Source organism: Trichoplax adhaerens, genomic scaffold, assembly GCF_000150275.1.
Source record: "Trichoplax adhaerens TRIADscaffold_30 genomic scaffold, whole genome shotgun sequence".
Lineage (NCBI taxonomy): Eukaryota > Metazoa > Placozoa > Uniplacotomia > Trichoplacea > Trichoplacidae > Trichoplax > Trichoplax adhaerens.
In genome coordinates, this window is record NW_002060970.1 from 134016 (window position 1) to 149486 (window position 15471).

Sequence of the window (15471 nt, forward strand, 5' to 3'; positions counted from 1 at the left end):
ATACCAATAGCATCGCTGTATCTTTTCTCTCTTTCGATAGTCTTGTTCTGCAGGCGGCTAATTGCAACGACTAGTAATAATATACATTACATATATAGATTGTTATATGACAATATATTAATGAATGATTGATTCTAATTTACCACGATCGTACATTACATATCTTCATTTCACAATGACGTCAAAGTTCATTTGCATAATGTATACTCATTGTACAGTACACTGAGTACGTTACAATACTTTGCACTCAGTGTCTGCTCTTTACTGTACTGTACTGTACACTGTACACTGTACTGTTCACATACAGTACAGTACAGTACGGTACTGTACAGTCAACTCATTCGCACATTTTAAGTTACAGTACCGTACAGTACTTCATTTTCACAATGACGTCAAAGTTCATTTGCATACTGTACCGTACAGTACAGTACAGTACAGTACAATACTTCGCACTCAGTGTCTGGTCACTACTGTACACTGTACACTGTACACTTGTAAAATACTGTACAATACTTCGCACTCAGTACCTGGTCACTACTGTACACTGTACACTGTACGGTACACTGACAATACAGTACTGTACAGTATTTGGGAAACTACACTACAGTACACTGTACTGTAGTGTACAACACGATGTATCGTAGCACGACTGCAGGCTTGCAAACTGAAAATAGTCAACGGACTGGCGTTGTCAATCGGGCGTCAAGGTGGCCAAGATGCAAAGATACCTCCAATTTGTGGATCGCTATTTTACTCCCTTGTATCAATTAAGTAAGTCATAATCACGCTTCTATTCAGCTGTCTTGACGTGCACGAGTATCATGGAATGCTCATGAATGATATGAAAATAAAATGAAAAATCACTGCAAAGTGACATCTTTCGTACTGTATCATGCAATACTGTCATGGCTGACCTTGCAATGGATGCCTATTGCGATCATTGTCAACGTTCAATGTGTGTAGTCTTAGTAGTAAGTCAATGCTGTAAGCTTGCCCAATAATTTGCAACGCAATAGGGTCATGTTGCACTTGAAATTCATTTCTTTCGTCGTCATTGTATACTATATGGTCAATTAGTGCAGGCCAAGATTCTTGACTTGCTTAGTTTATGATGGAGGAACTACGGTTAGATGGCATGATATATGAATAAATGGATTCCAATAGGATAACCCGATCAACTCCGCACACTATTCTGCTAATTTTATAGCATTTGTTAGACTTGCACCATATCTCTCAATGTCTTATTCATTGGATAGAAATGCCTTCTTTTTGGACTGCTTGTAGAACAGTACAGTATCACCAAAGGCAATACATTCCTATCCTTATTCATTATTGTTATTATATTATATTAATTACAATTATAGATGTAAAAGGCAAAGCCTTAGAAGATCACCTAATTTTACAGCATAGCAATAGGTATGTTCAGTATCCAAGATGGTTATAAATAGACCATGCACAACATACCAGGATATGTATAAATTCAGCACTGTATCTACAAATATTCCATGCTTGGATAGAAAGTAAGGCAATGCCTATTTTATTTCTATATTCTTCAAGAATATGTATCGTTGCTGTTGCTCCATCGCATGCCATGTTTCAATGCCGCAGAAAGATTACCAATGTCGATTTTCAAGTGACATCAAAACTGAATCGTTTAGATAATAAAGTATCAGGAAAGAGAAAACGTTAGTCAGTTGTCAATTCCTCTTGACAATCCGTACCAATTGATTTGATTTCCATACATATCAATTTCTACGGTCTTTATAGCCTTATTCTCGAGCATGGAATATGCCCGTATTGCAATACATTAATACCATCATGTGCTATCAAATTTGAATATTATCTTACAGGTGGAGCTCAAATGGTCAATGAAACTTCTCCTCTGTGTCACATTACTTGTGATGATGGAAGCAAGTATACTATTAGTAGGTAAAACACGTATTGCATAATGCTTGTAGAGCGATTACAGGACATTTTAAATACAAACAAGAATTCATCTTCGGATAACGATTTCTTTATTATCATTTTATAGTTGCGTCAAAGGCAAACTTATTGAAATTAATGAATTATTAATAGAAAATCCAGATCTACTTGCAGAAAAGGTTCGATAACCAGCATTGATACTCATAGCCATTCATAATGGTGATTAAAATCAGGCTAAAATATTAACCTAATGTTGGCTTTTCTCTCTATCATTAGCCATGTACTGAAGGCTTCATCGCTGTAATCTTGCCTCGTAAAGTCAATCGCGACAAAAATGGTGATGACCCTATACTAGGTGATGGCTTTCTTAGTAAAGAAAGTTATTGTAAAGCCATTGCTGATAGAGTGTCTGACTGAAATATTTCAAATGTCAATTCGCCATTTTTAATTGCATACACCTAAAGTCAAATGATTCGTATCGATTTCATTGACTTATTGTAAATACTGTACGTGTCGGATTTCGTTCCATAAAGATATTAGATGCTGTAAAAAAAACTGCGGTGAAACTGATTTTTTAGCGACGTTATAAACGTTTATTTAAAAAACGTAGCCTACATTGAAGCTAAATAGTAATGACAGTATCAGCTACTAATGCCTAAATTCTGATGAATCCATAAGCATTCAAGAAATAAATTGTGATATTACCCTTCAATGGAGGTTTTCCAATTGAGTTCGTTATTAATTATAATCATCATCACGTTTCCACTATCCTCAACATAGTTAATGAAATATGCATGCACTTTAGACAGAAATAAATTATTGTCCTGATGGAGATATTCTTTTACATAGCTCATCGATTAAATCATCAATTCCATCGGAAACAACCAACCCTTGCATGGACACATCATCAATAAAGCCGGATGTAGCGGCATTTTCTGCCTACATCACATCAATAATTAATCCTCAATTACTTGACAGCAAAATCTGCTATATTAAATATCTGTGATGCTCAACTGCAATTATTATAATAGATGCCTTACCCATTTAAGAAAATGGTCATAATATCCTTTCATATTAAATAAACCCACTGGCTTCGAATGTTTTCTAATACGAAAACTACAGCAATGGCATTGAACAAATTTAATGAAACACAAAACAGTGGCTAGTTTTATGACATTTGTGCACTGTAATTATAAGATATAATTTCAATCAAGTATCATTTATTAGCTACCCATGCTTGTTACTCATAAAATCATCTTACCCGGTCCAAATGTCAGTGACTTCATCAACGGTGCCAATGCCTCCAGGTAAGGCAATAAATGCGTCTGACTATTTTATGGAATTGCGATTTAGTATCCACAAAGGTAAACGATGTTCATTAGCCCGGTACCATAATAATAATACAAGTGCATTATACATTCCAAGAATGTTATATTAGCAATTACACAAGAGTATTCCTAAAAACTATTTGATACCAGCAGCATTTACCTTTTCAAACATAATCTTTTTTCGTTCGTAAAAATTGGGGACAATAATGGTTTCGCCGACTGCATTACGATGCCTCGAACCTACAGTAAAACGTTTGCATGCATCCAATGATGTGAATAAGAAACTCTCAAGCATAATGTTAACGGTACTTTTAGCAAGGGCGGTCGCTAACAAGGGCTCTAGCATTCATGGTTGATATTCGGCAAGTTGCCCTCTATCGTTACAAAGCTTACAATAATGTAGAACGATTCCAAAATTGCAGCATACTTTCTACATTCATACGGAGTAGCTATTGCTTTCTAAACTGTAATGCTATTGCAATCGAAAGAACTAACCTTCAAAAAAATCGGGTATAACACCAGTAATATGACCACCTCCTTCAGCAACGCCGTTGGCTACAGCTCCCATTAAGCCCAAATTGCCACCACCATATACTAAATCAATTTTCCTAGCAGCTAATCGTGCTCCTAACTCTGTAAGAATGTTTGCATATTATTAATAACTCCTTATCACCCTGCTTTTATTAGTAGATGTGTTTATGCTAAAGAATCCCATATTTTTATAGTTTACTTTTTCGTTCATAGCTGCATTAGGACAATCCTCCAGTTCTGTCAATATCTACATATAGTATTTTACTATTATAAGGAAATTAATTGATAGGTTTAACAAGTATTTATGATTTTTTTGGTTGGCATGGGAGCTGAAATAGTTGGATTATCACAACTATGCTAGAACAGCACCAATCATACAAAGATTAATTCTAAATCACTGCAACACACTAAGCATACAGAATAGGCATAGATCAGGGAAGTACTTACAATTATCAAAGCATTCTAATCTTACACTATTTATTTAGTCATATATCGATTAAATTTTCTATTTCTTAGCCTACTTGCAACTGTTACATTTCTGTATGCACGACCTTCTCTGTATACCTAATGTACTTTACTTAGAATGAAAGTAATTGAATCTACGCGTATGATCAGTATGAAAGTAATTATATTCTAGGTCAATTTTTGATACTATTTTTCCAGAATCGTTCGTAAGTCTAGAAATAACACTGTTTTTATATTTACTTATATGTACGAACTACTGCAGAACTACTGTAGTTGACACAAGGAATGTGTAGTGTAGGAAAAATACGTTCTATGGTGCGACTCCCGATTATATCATCGTAAGTAAGATGGCAGCGTTAGACTTGAGTAGACCAGTGGTATCAGAGATTCTATTTAGGCAGTAGGATAGATGAGTACTGCGAGTGGATCATTTTCGAGATGATCGCTATACCTTTACGTGAGAATACAGGGAGCTTCGGAAGTTGGCATCAGTCTGTATCAGTAACTCGTTATGATAAATCTGGAGTAAGATGACAATCATAACTAACCTGAGGTCTCTCACTCTGAAAAGCAATACTCCATATTGAGCTGGATAAGGAAATTGGCAGATTAAAAGAAATTTGACTAGGGAGAATCATTCAATTTGTTCAATATCTTTATCAATACGCTATCATGAAGGATAACATAAGGCTGACTCCTCTTGAAGGGAGCAGAGTCTGAAATCTAAGATGTCGCTGTGTGAATCTTATGTTTTATACGTTTAGGGCTACTGTAACTTTCAACCCTGATTTTAAGCAATAAACTGTTGTTATCTGCTACCGTTAGGAGCTGTTTATTTGAGTTGCAGCTGCATAGCAAGGATAGAAATAGTACTTTACTACACAATGTTACTTTACATTCTGCCGCTGTAGCAAAGTCGACCTCAAAGCGCTTTATTTGCCTGATCAACAGCTCCATCTTGCAGACTCATCCAGTACTCGTACATGTAACTCATTCACTGGCGGTAAACCCATTCACAACAGGCTCGCACATATAAAACTAACCTTTGGCTAATCTCATATAAGATTCATCATTACCAGGCAAGCTACCACAATAAACGGCAAATTTCATGTTGGAATTGATATAACCAGCTGACTCAATGTAGCGAAAATTCTTTTGCAGTCTTTTGCAGCAGCGATGCAGCGATGGCAACAGCAGAATGATCTAGTACGGTACTTACCGCCTCGTGTCTGTCTGTCTGGATATCTGTACAGTCTTCATTGACCAGTTTGACCACCTGCACATTCTATGACAAGATTTCATTTTGCTGGTCATTTCAACTGAAACGCATACCTGAAGCAATACGTTAGACTATCGGCAAATTGCCATCCAAATTAGATGCTTGGTGGATTTTGTTAATGATAGTTTTGATTTGGGTGCATTATTTTGCACTGAACGGCCATTTCTCGTCGTCTCTTGTTCGACAGTAGTAGGCCCCGATGGTACGAGTATAGCATACTGCATTTATAATATATTGTAAATATACCATTGTGACAGTGTTATATAGAGTAGTCGAGTAGAAATATCTATGTTAGGATAATTTTGTTAGCCTACCCTTATTTACTTAACTTCTAATTTTGGATATATTGAGTTGGAATGTAGCACTGGCTTTTTAAGACAGTGACATATTGTGACGGTGTTATCTCACCATTTGAATAGATTTACGTAATCTTAGCTAATATGGTAGAACTGATGATAACTTGATGTTGTTGTTTACTAATTACTGTCGATATATGACCATGTTATGTTAAATGGATTGTTTAACAGTAATAAAGATTATTATGACTTAATAGAATAATCTCATATTATCTCTTAGTCGTAATCATGTGTAAAGAGGTATCCAAGTTGTTCTTGTCGTTGTTATGTTCGATTATCATCGAGCCTTATAAAAGCGAGTGCGCTGCGCAAAAGGCTCTAGTTGTTGTAGTTCTCCAGTTTGCAAGTCGTCTTTACGTAAAATAAAAGGGCGTTTAAGTCATAAGTTTGCTTAAGGACTTATATCTTGCGTTTCCTTGCCACAAACAATTCCGGTTTGTGACACATATATGCAGTACATATACTGAAATTAAGAGTTACTAGTGCAAACTCCCGTCGCTTTACTGACGGTTTACGATAATGTGCTCATTTAACAGAGGTTCAGTAACTTTATACCGTACCGTGTAGACCTGTCAGAGGTTCAGTAACTTTATACCGTGTACTGTGTACTTTATCAACTATTGAAGAAGAGTATATAAATGCAGTATATCATGTGAAATAATTAATTCTGAAGCTTAGTGTTTATCGTAAAATACGAGGCGTCTAAGTCTTTGCGTAGTCTACCAGTAGGCCAAAAGTGTTCCTGATAATGCAGATATCCATTCCTCGATACGTGGTCAACAAATGGACTTATTGATCATACATTACGTTATCTTATTGCAAAGTTGTTTTGCGACAACCATATATGTAGGTTTTATAATACAGTTCCGAAACAGTCATAGACCAAAGTCGTCAAGAATCGACAGACTGTAGGGTCAAAATCTGCAATTTTTCAAGATTCTGAAATAGGAGTATGGCCGGTAGTTGGTGATAGAACCCAATGCATAGATATTTCGTACACTCGTTTTACTGAATACCCTATTTCAATATCCTAATAATTAATCGTTATGATAGTAGGATGCGCATATATGAGTGGAAGTAATAAGCATAAAGAGAACCTGAACTCGGCAATGGTTGCGAGCCTTGATACACGTGTATTTTAGTCAGTGCGATCTCAACAATAATGATCCAACGTTAGACGTTTTTGTAAAATGTCCCGCGAAAGATGATAGATACATTTGTGTCTAAACACATGTACATTAATGCATTAAATCTCTTAACTGAGTAGCCTATTTCAGTATCCTGGTAAGGGAAATTAGATAAAGCGTATGGAATTGTCGATAATTTATATTCAACGTTAAACGTTCTAGTAAAATTATCCCTGTGATATAATATATATCGGTATTTAAACCCACCTACTATACAATGTACATAAACAGTACATCTTTATACTGAGTAAGTTAGACATGTTATTCTCCTCTTACTCTCTGGGACTCAAACTCGTTACAAGCCCCAGCTTTTACTCCCAGCAAGATAATGTGCAAATCTTAGAACTTTAAAATTACCTTTTATTCACGCACCCTTATTTCGGAAGTAGCTTAGTAATTCCAATTTCTACAAACGTGATCACTCACAACGTTATGATTCTAAAAGAACTGTTCCTTGTGCTAGTGCACGAGTCTATTTATCTCTTAGTTACGCGATTCTCAGTCGAAACAGCTGGTCCTGAGCTATACCCATATACAATATCATACGTCGTACTTTACAATTACAACAAGACATTTTGTAAAATATCCTTGTGATGGATGATATACATCCGTGTCTAAACCCATCTACGTAACCTCGTACATCTTTTTACTGAGTATCCTAATTCAGTATCCTATTAAGGGAAGATACATAAATGCGGAACTGTCGATAATTCATACAACGTTAAACGTTTTGTAAAATGTCCCCGAGATGGATGCTATACAGCCATGTCAAAGCCCATTTACACAGGCGGTATATCTTTTTACCGAGTAGCCTATTTCAGTGACTTTTTAATTAAGGGAAAATATATACTGCATGAGGAACTATCGATGATTTATACAACGTTAGACATTTTGGTAAAATATTCACGTGATGAATGATATATATCCGTGTCTAAAGATATCTACATATACAATATATCTATACTCGTGTATACGCGTAATAAAAATAATTAAAGAGATTGATAAAAGGAGATTTACAGCAGACATTTATAAAATATTATCATGATTGATAAATATAGCTTCTTGCTTAAATTACCTCATGGAAAACTACCATTTGTTCCGACTTCTGTGCGAAAGTTTACGGTAATTCGTGAACAAGGAAATTTGCGGTTGAATTTAAAGTTTGTGTACTAAGGTAATCTTAAAGCTCATGTTTTGCTAAATATTTGAACTATGCAGTAAGTAAGACCTTAAGAAGGCTTTGGATGGTGATAACTTTACTATTTTACAACTATTTCAAGCCAAAATTTGTCACCGGGTCCCTAATTCATATAGCTGATGTTTGTCTATTTAAACTGATTTCCTTTGGACAGCAATTATATCTTAAACACAAAGACAGACGGATACAGAATGGCTAATTTCTTAAATCAGAATCATTTATCCAAGATATTCCTTAAAGGTTATCGTAACCATAATATCAGCAAACCTAGAACTAGTAATAAGACCTTATATCGGAATAAGAACCTTTAATAAACAAAAATTTTTTGATATCAATGCGTTATTAGTCTGAATAAACGTGGCTGCTGACATTTGCTGACTTTCCCATAGACTTATGATACAATTAACATACTCTTTAGCTCATACAAATAATGTGGAAGTAGACCTGGGTAATAAACACACGGTGGAAGCGTAATGAAAAGATTTTAAATATTATATCGGCCTTTATTAGTAGAAATCATGGTAAGAATCTACATACTGCACGTTATCTAAATCTTAGTTAATTTTATAGCGTTTAATAACTGAATTTTATCTCCTAATAAGAACGCGTGCGGCAAAAATTTCACCTGAAGCTGACTTCAAGATTTCGATCATACTATGATAATAAAAACAAAAACAATACAGGTGAAATAGAAAGAACACAAATTTTTTTTGTTACTATTATAAACAACGAAAACGTTTTCGAACAGCCCTAAAATTGTCTTGAGATAGGAATATGATCGGAATAACAACACAATCTGCATGTAACATAATAACCAAAATATACTCATAGAATAAATTTATTTTCAAGATACCGGATAAACTAAGTGCAATCAACGTCGATACACAAACATAGCAAATAAAAAATATTAAGCAGATAATAACTAATCGAATAATAATTTTGATATCAGCAGCATTGGTTTTGTTGACTAGTGGATTTGTTGACCGAGATAACTGATCGATAATTCGCCTTCGGGCTTTACGAACAATTTGAAATATTTTGGAATAATAGTGGCATACTAAACAAATTGGAACGGCAAAATAAAGTATAGTAAGTAAAATGTTATAAGTAAAATGCCATGGTTGTACTCTTCTCATATCATCAAATAATGAGCAGCTACCAATAATGCCATTGTAGACAAATTTTCCCCAAACATCACCAATGGAGGGAGCCAAAGTTAAGATTGGTAGTACCCACGTAATAATGATAATGAAAGATACTTTACGAAAGAGTATAAACCACTTTGATCTAGGACGACGGGATACGCAGCAGTATTGAATAATAGCTAAACTAGTTAGCGTTAAAACATTTGTCATATTGAATGCAATCGATGAGCCACCAAGTAACCGACAACTGAAGCTATTGCTGTGAAAAATTTGAAAGGATGATGTCGTATAACGAAAGATGACTTTGATGGTCCTAGGAAATCAGTAAGATTAAAATTAATAATGCAATCAGAAAAGAACAATTGGAAATTTTCTCATAGATGAAACAAATAAGAAATAAAGATCTTGACTTCCAGATAAGAATACATTTTGCCTGAAGATGAATACGACAGGAGATAGACTATCTACTTACTCTATGATCATAAATCCTAAATCAGAGATTGCCAAATTAAGGATAAGCCAATCGGTTGGAGTAATTTTGCTTTGTTGATTGGTTTTGCTTAAAATCAGTAATGCGTTACAGAACAGTGAAGCAATAAGAATAATCGACATTAAAACCAATGCGCCAGTGCTATTAGAAATTAAAAGTGGATAGGTGATATTCGATAAATTGTGGGCCATGATCTGCCTTTTCTTGAAGTAACTCTTCTATAAAAAGATCAAAGTTGAAACCGTTGCTTTAGCTCAATTTTGCTCACCGCCAGCAGGTAATGGGTAAGAAAGTTATAAAATTAAGCTATTCCAGTAGATAATACAATCAGTAATAGTGTGAAATAGTAGGCAGATTTCTAGTCTTTCCTTCCTTTTATATACAACTACGTGATGTTTTTGAGATAGCTTTCAAATGATGCCAATTGGTTTACTTGGAAATAATACTGAATTCATCTAAGTAATTCGAATCCAATTTAAATCTGGTATTGACATGATGTCCTCAATGTTATTTTACTATTTAATCTTGCTATTGTTATTTAACTTTACGTTTAATAATCCTTATTGATTACTTCATGATACTGTCTTGATGGGACTGCTTTAAATGACGTCTTAGCTGTTGCCACTGTTATTACGGCTGTCAACGCCGCTACTAAATGAGGGGCTAGTCAATAACTTTCAAATTTCTCAATATTACAAATCGTTAATTTTTTTGTATAATATCTGAATTCGCAACAATCACTGCGTTCTTATTCGAAAGCTGTTAATTAAAGGATATGACGATAACTCATCTAATATCGACACACTTTCTTATAAATATTACTAATAACTTTGGAAATACCGAAAGACCACCTTCGAATACAATGTTATGTCTTATTGAAAGCGAAACCGGGCACAACTGATATTTAGGCTTTGACTAACATCACTTACATTAAGGTATTTATATCTATGAGTAAGTGAGATAATGAAGCAAGAATTATGTCTTTCAAAGGAGTGCAAAGGAATATTGCTTTAATAGTGATGTTAAACAATAGCTGGTGGTATAAGCGTAGGTAAACTGCAGCATTTTGTGATTGCAATATTAGGATAACAATAATTCAATTAACCAATATTTATTGCAACTCCCAGTTATTAACTTCTGATACATAAACAATAGTTTTGTCAATATAGAATAAATCTAATTTTCCATTAGATTTCTAACTGATACTGGCTAACTTTCTATCACTTAGTGATCATTCTGTCACCTGAGTTAATTCATCTGTGAATTAAGTCTAAATAATATATTGTCAAAAATTAGATGTTTAACAATGAACAATACTAAAAGAATTTATTAGAAAATCTATCATTTTCCTTTAGAGGTAAACAGAAGACAATTAGCAGAATAGATCTTTCATTGTCATAAATATTAACTTTACTGCCTATCAAAATTTTAATTATTTTTCGAATAACAAAATTCAGACAGTTTATCCGACTCTTTTTTTAAATTAGATTTTTTCAGGTAAAAATGCTTGAGGATTTTATAATTTAGAACGACAATAACAATAAACAGGAACTAATCAATTCCATACAACGCATTGGATTAACGTAATATTACTGCATTTGTTTTTGTAATTCTATTCATCATTTCCCGATTTACACGAATATCTGGAAGTTTACAATTCTTGTTTAAGTTAGGCTTACATTTTAAACACCTTTTTACTTTAATTTTACCTATGGAGTAATAATATGTATTAATAAAATTATTTACTATCTCGTGGATTGAAGTCTCTATAATAATTTATTTCAGAAGTAAAATTTTCTATTATGAATTGCACTACTATTTGCATTCATTCCCTAATGATTATAATAGATTATATTATCTAAATAAGAGTATAGTCTACTAGTGCGACGTTATATGGCTAGGTAGGTATGAAAAATAAAGAATTAAATCATTTATTGTATTATTTCTTTACGGCCAAAAACTATGTACAGTATTTCATAGCTTTCACTCCTAACTATGAGCACGAAATTGGATTATATACGTTTGAGATATTAGTATCAATCAGTTAGTATAATTAAATGACCTCATTTTATCTAATTATTCTGGCAAAAATATCTAAAATGAAATCTTAAAGGTCAACAAGGATATGTATCATGTTAAGATTCTTTCTGCAATTCTCTATATCAATTAATTAGGAGATTCTCATTTTTTTCATGGCAAGTTTAGTAGTCTTGGTTTTACCATAGAAACTGATCCATCCTGTTATAATCTTAAAGTGAGTCTTAAAATTTGGAATCGTATCAGCACTTGCATAAACACGGTTGTGATATATACCGATCACGAAATTCCAAATTTTAGAAAAATAAGGGCTTTATTGAATCTTATACAAAGATTAACTGCACACAGCTCTACTCTAGCCGAATACTACTTCTAAAGACTTCTAGAACGAACTAACAGAATAATCTAAAGTTGCATGCTTTTATACTTTTCGTAGTATTCGCAGCTACAATCTGCATGGCAACCTTTTACCTTATATTACACATAGTTAAATTATTCTTAGTAAGACTATTCTACTGCGGACCATCATTAATCCAATATGGATACGACTACAGTACTTACGTAGACATTATTCACACCAGCCAAAGTACAATGAATTAACCATATCCTAATGTCTGATTTACAGTTCTATTTTTACCTATAACCTTATTAGTAACTCAACATCTTACTGTATATAGTCATCTGTACTCTAGCATAGAGTCTCTACCACTACAGTCTATAGTTATAGCTACCAAATATCTCTTAGGATAAATATCTACCGTATATTATACTAAACATGGCTAACAGTCTACAATCACAATACTAGTTACATTACAACAGTATTTATTATGTGAGTGATCAACTAACTTACGAGCTACTTAGTCACTCCAACTAACTACGGAGAGATACTGTAAGTAAGACTAACAACTTCCTCACATGTATAATAAGCGGCTTGTTGTAAGATTAGCTTTATGAGTTTTTACTTCTATTCAAACAACGAAAGTATAGTACCTTGTCGTGCACTAGAGAAGTATCAACTTGTAATTTTAGTGGTTAGCAGTTGATACCCTAATTTAGGATTGCATAGTCTAAAATAGTAATTGCCAACTAGCTAAACTGGATTATATTTATCGCCTCCGAGATGTTAAGGTTCGAAGTACAACTCCTATGTTTAGAGGAAATATCTTAGTACGATAGATTTATATGTATCTGTTAAACTATTAATAAGCATTGATTATTTTAATACTGTTACAGTAAATTTAATAGGATTAGACTGTATCTAATCTGTACGGATAGAATCTCTTTCGGGTATTAATTTGGTTAATCTCTAATGGACGAGGTGACTTGTATAGCTAAACCGGTTTTAGGTTTGAAACCTATATAAACGAAGAGTTCGCCGACAATAAATTAGATTCTGATTTTCTAGTAAGTCTGGAAGGTCTCCCTGTATTAAACCCTATCTGACTTAAAGTACCAATTGTCTGGTATTCCAAAATTAATAGAATTTTACCGGTTATCTAGAATGTAATATCAAGCAAATTATTAGCAGTCACCTTTGAAGTTCTGTCGGGAAAATCCTCTTGGAAGCTTAAGAAGCTAAGCAATATGCGGATATTAGATGTAAAAATCAAACGATAGATTGGAATGAGTACATGGTATATTTGCTTGCGAACGATAGCAGAGGATTTAATTAATTTTACTGATACTTATATATTGAATATATTTTAATATAGCAGTTGATATCTTCATGCAATTTTCGGTATGGTTAAAACAGTAAGGAAATTTCGGTAAAACTTAAGCGTTTTTATTTCTATTGCTTACATCACATCAGCCATGTTTATTGACTGCAAAATATTAATACTAAAGAATATTTAATTTACAATAATATTTATACCGAGCTAAAGACATGTACAAATATTTTGATGATATAGTATATGAACTCAATACTATAGAACAACGGACTGTAGTAACTACATGTACAGCATAAACTTACATTTTGACGATATAATAGCTCAGTATGGCACAAAGTAAATGGCTACGGTGATTAATATAGACATAACAATTAGGTGCTGTGCTCAAAATCGTAGTAAGTTTAACGTGTATTTACAGTTATTAAAGTTACTTATAGACGTAATAGCCAATTTTCGAGATGTTATTACAAAAAAATTGATTTATTATAAATTCATTATACACTAGTCCCGTCTTAACCGAAATAGATACATTATCTAGGTAACTTTATAGTAATATCAAGTCCATAGTTTTTCCGTGCATTAGCATTACAACGTGAATTATCTCAAGATGGAACAATCGTCAGAAAGTGTTCTATAGATTGGGCTTATAAGGTGACAATTAGGTGTATAGATGGTAACGAATAAATACGGCATTAGTATAAGAGTCAACTATTATAGACAACAAAATAATGAAGCAAGGTATTAGTCTTCTCAGTACAATAGTTTGTTATCTTCTTTCTCCAATGAAAGCTAAATTACCGACAGTGACTTTTCATTAACAATGTCCTTACAAAACTAGGAGTCAATAGCAGCTGAAGTTATAAATTAATAGAATATTCATCTAGCTCACAATAATAGATGAATTAGGGTAGATTACACTTGAAAAGCTATCAAGTATGTTCAACAATTTGCTGTACTTATAGAATTCAAGATGATAATTTGACATAGAAAGGGCCTTTGCTCCTAGAAGCGGATGTATTAGGATCTTTCATATTCTAGCAGAGAACAAATTAGCATAGGTATCTCAAAATCGAAGTTATTTGCCCATAATTAATTTGTATTGTATTACTATACTATTATAAATATCTTTCCTCTATTTTTCCAATTATGTTTTAGAAAGATATTCAAAGTTACAGTCTTGACAAAAAGATTTTATCACTAAAGCTTACATCGGAGTTTGCTCGGCCGGAGTTCATTTTCTGGCTAGTTACTAATATTGCCTTCCTTCTGGTTGCTACCCATGCACTTTTAACCTAAAGTAATAGATCAATTTAAAGATTGTACTAAAGTGTTGTTTAAGAAAGAAACTATAACTGTCACAAATCAGAAATATAATCCATTCAATGTGCTGAAATTATTTACCAGCTATGTAATATACGCTTTCTTACCTCACGATTTAGAAGGCAGCTAAATATCAAGATGTGAAGACCCTAGAAAACATTGAAATGCTTATTTAAGATGATTTAATGCTTTTGATAGCTATGATATCGAAACCTATAAAATTATGTATACTACAGCATAATGTTTGCAAATCTAAATATGATTTAGTCAGTATTTAAATACTATAATTCCTGGTATATCCATGAAGCGATCTATGAATGTTACTTTATATAAATTAATCGTTAAGCAGCAGAAATATAGAGTACCTGTAACGAATTGAATATGATAAACAAATAACTGTAAGCGGTAGGGTTGTATCCAATTGGAATTATCCCTAAACACCACGATAATACAAGTATTGACCATAAAACGGCTGCAGCCTTAAATTCAGACCTAAATAACAACGTTTCCGAAATTATAAGTTAAACTTATCCGATGAATGG

At 33.4% G+C, this 15471-nt stretch overlaps 3 protein-coding genes across 3 annotated transcripts; 1 reads left to right on the forward strand and 2 right to left on the reverse strand.

Moving 5' to 3' along the window:
* Nucleotides 1-716: 716 nt before the first annotated feature.
* On the forward strand, nucleotides 717-2624 carry TRIADDRAFT_64385 (expressed hypothetical protein; the record flags this gene model as incomplete). The annotated part of the gene is made up of 6 exons (XM_002117788.1): nucleotides 717-771; nucleotides 1365-1416; nucleotides 1558-1685; nucleotides 1851-1929; nucleotides 2033-2102; nucleotides 2200-2624. 6 exons carry the CDS (start codon nucleotides 717-719, stop codon nucleotides 2338-2340), a joined length of 525 nt encoding a protein of 174 aa, XP_002117824.1. The 3' UTR covers nucleotides 2341-2624.
* Nucleotides 2625-2739: 115 nt separating this feature from the next.
* Nucleotides 2740-5357, reverse strand: TRIADDRAFT_61856 (uncharacterized protein; the record flags this gene model as incomplete). Its single annotated transcript, XM_002117804.1, has 6 exons — nucleotides 2740-2862; nucleotides 2964-3039; nucleotides 3185-3252; nucleotides 3412-3491; nucleotides 3747-3884; nucleotides 5291-5357. 6 exons carry the CDS (start codon nucleotides 5355-5357, stop codon nucleotides 2740-2742), a joined length of 552 nt encoding a protein of 183 aa, XP_002117840.1.
* Nucleotides 5358-8986: 3629 nt separating this feature from the next.
* TRIADDRAFT_61857 (uncharacterized protein) lies at nucleotides 8987-10093 on the reverse strand (the record flags this gene model as incomplete). Its single annotated transcript, XM_002117805.1, has 2 exons — nucleotides 8987-9725; nucleotides 9885-10093. The coding sequence occupies 2 exons, from the start codon at nucleotides 10091-10093 to the stop codon at nucleotides 8987-8989; spliced, it is 948 nt and encodes a 315-aa protein (XP_002117841.1).
* Nucleotides 10094-15471: the final 5378 nt, after the last annotated feature.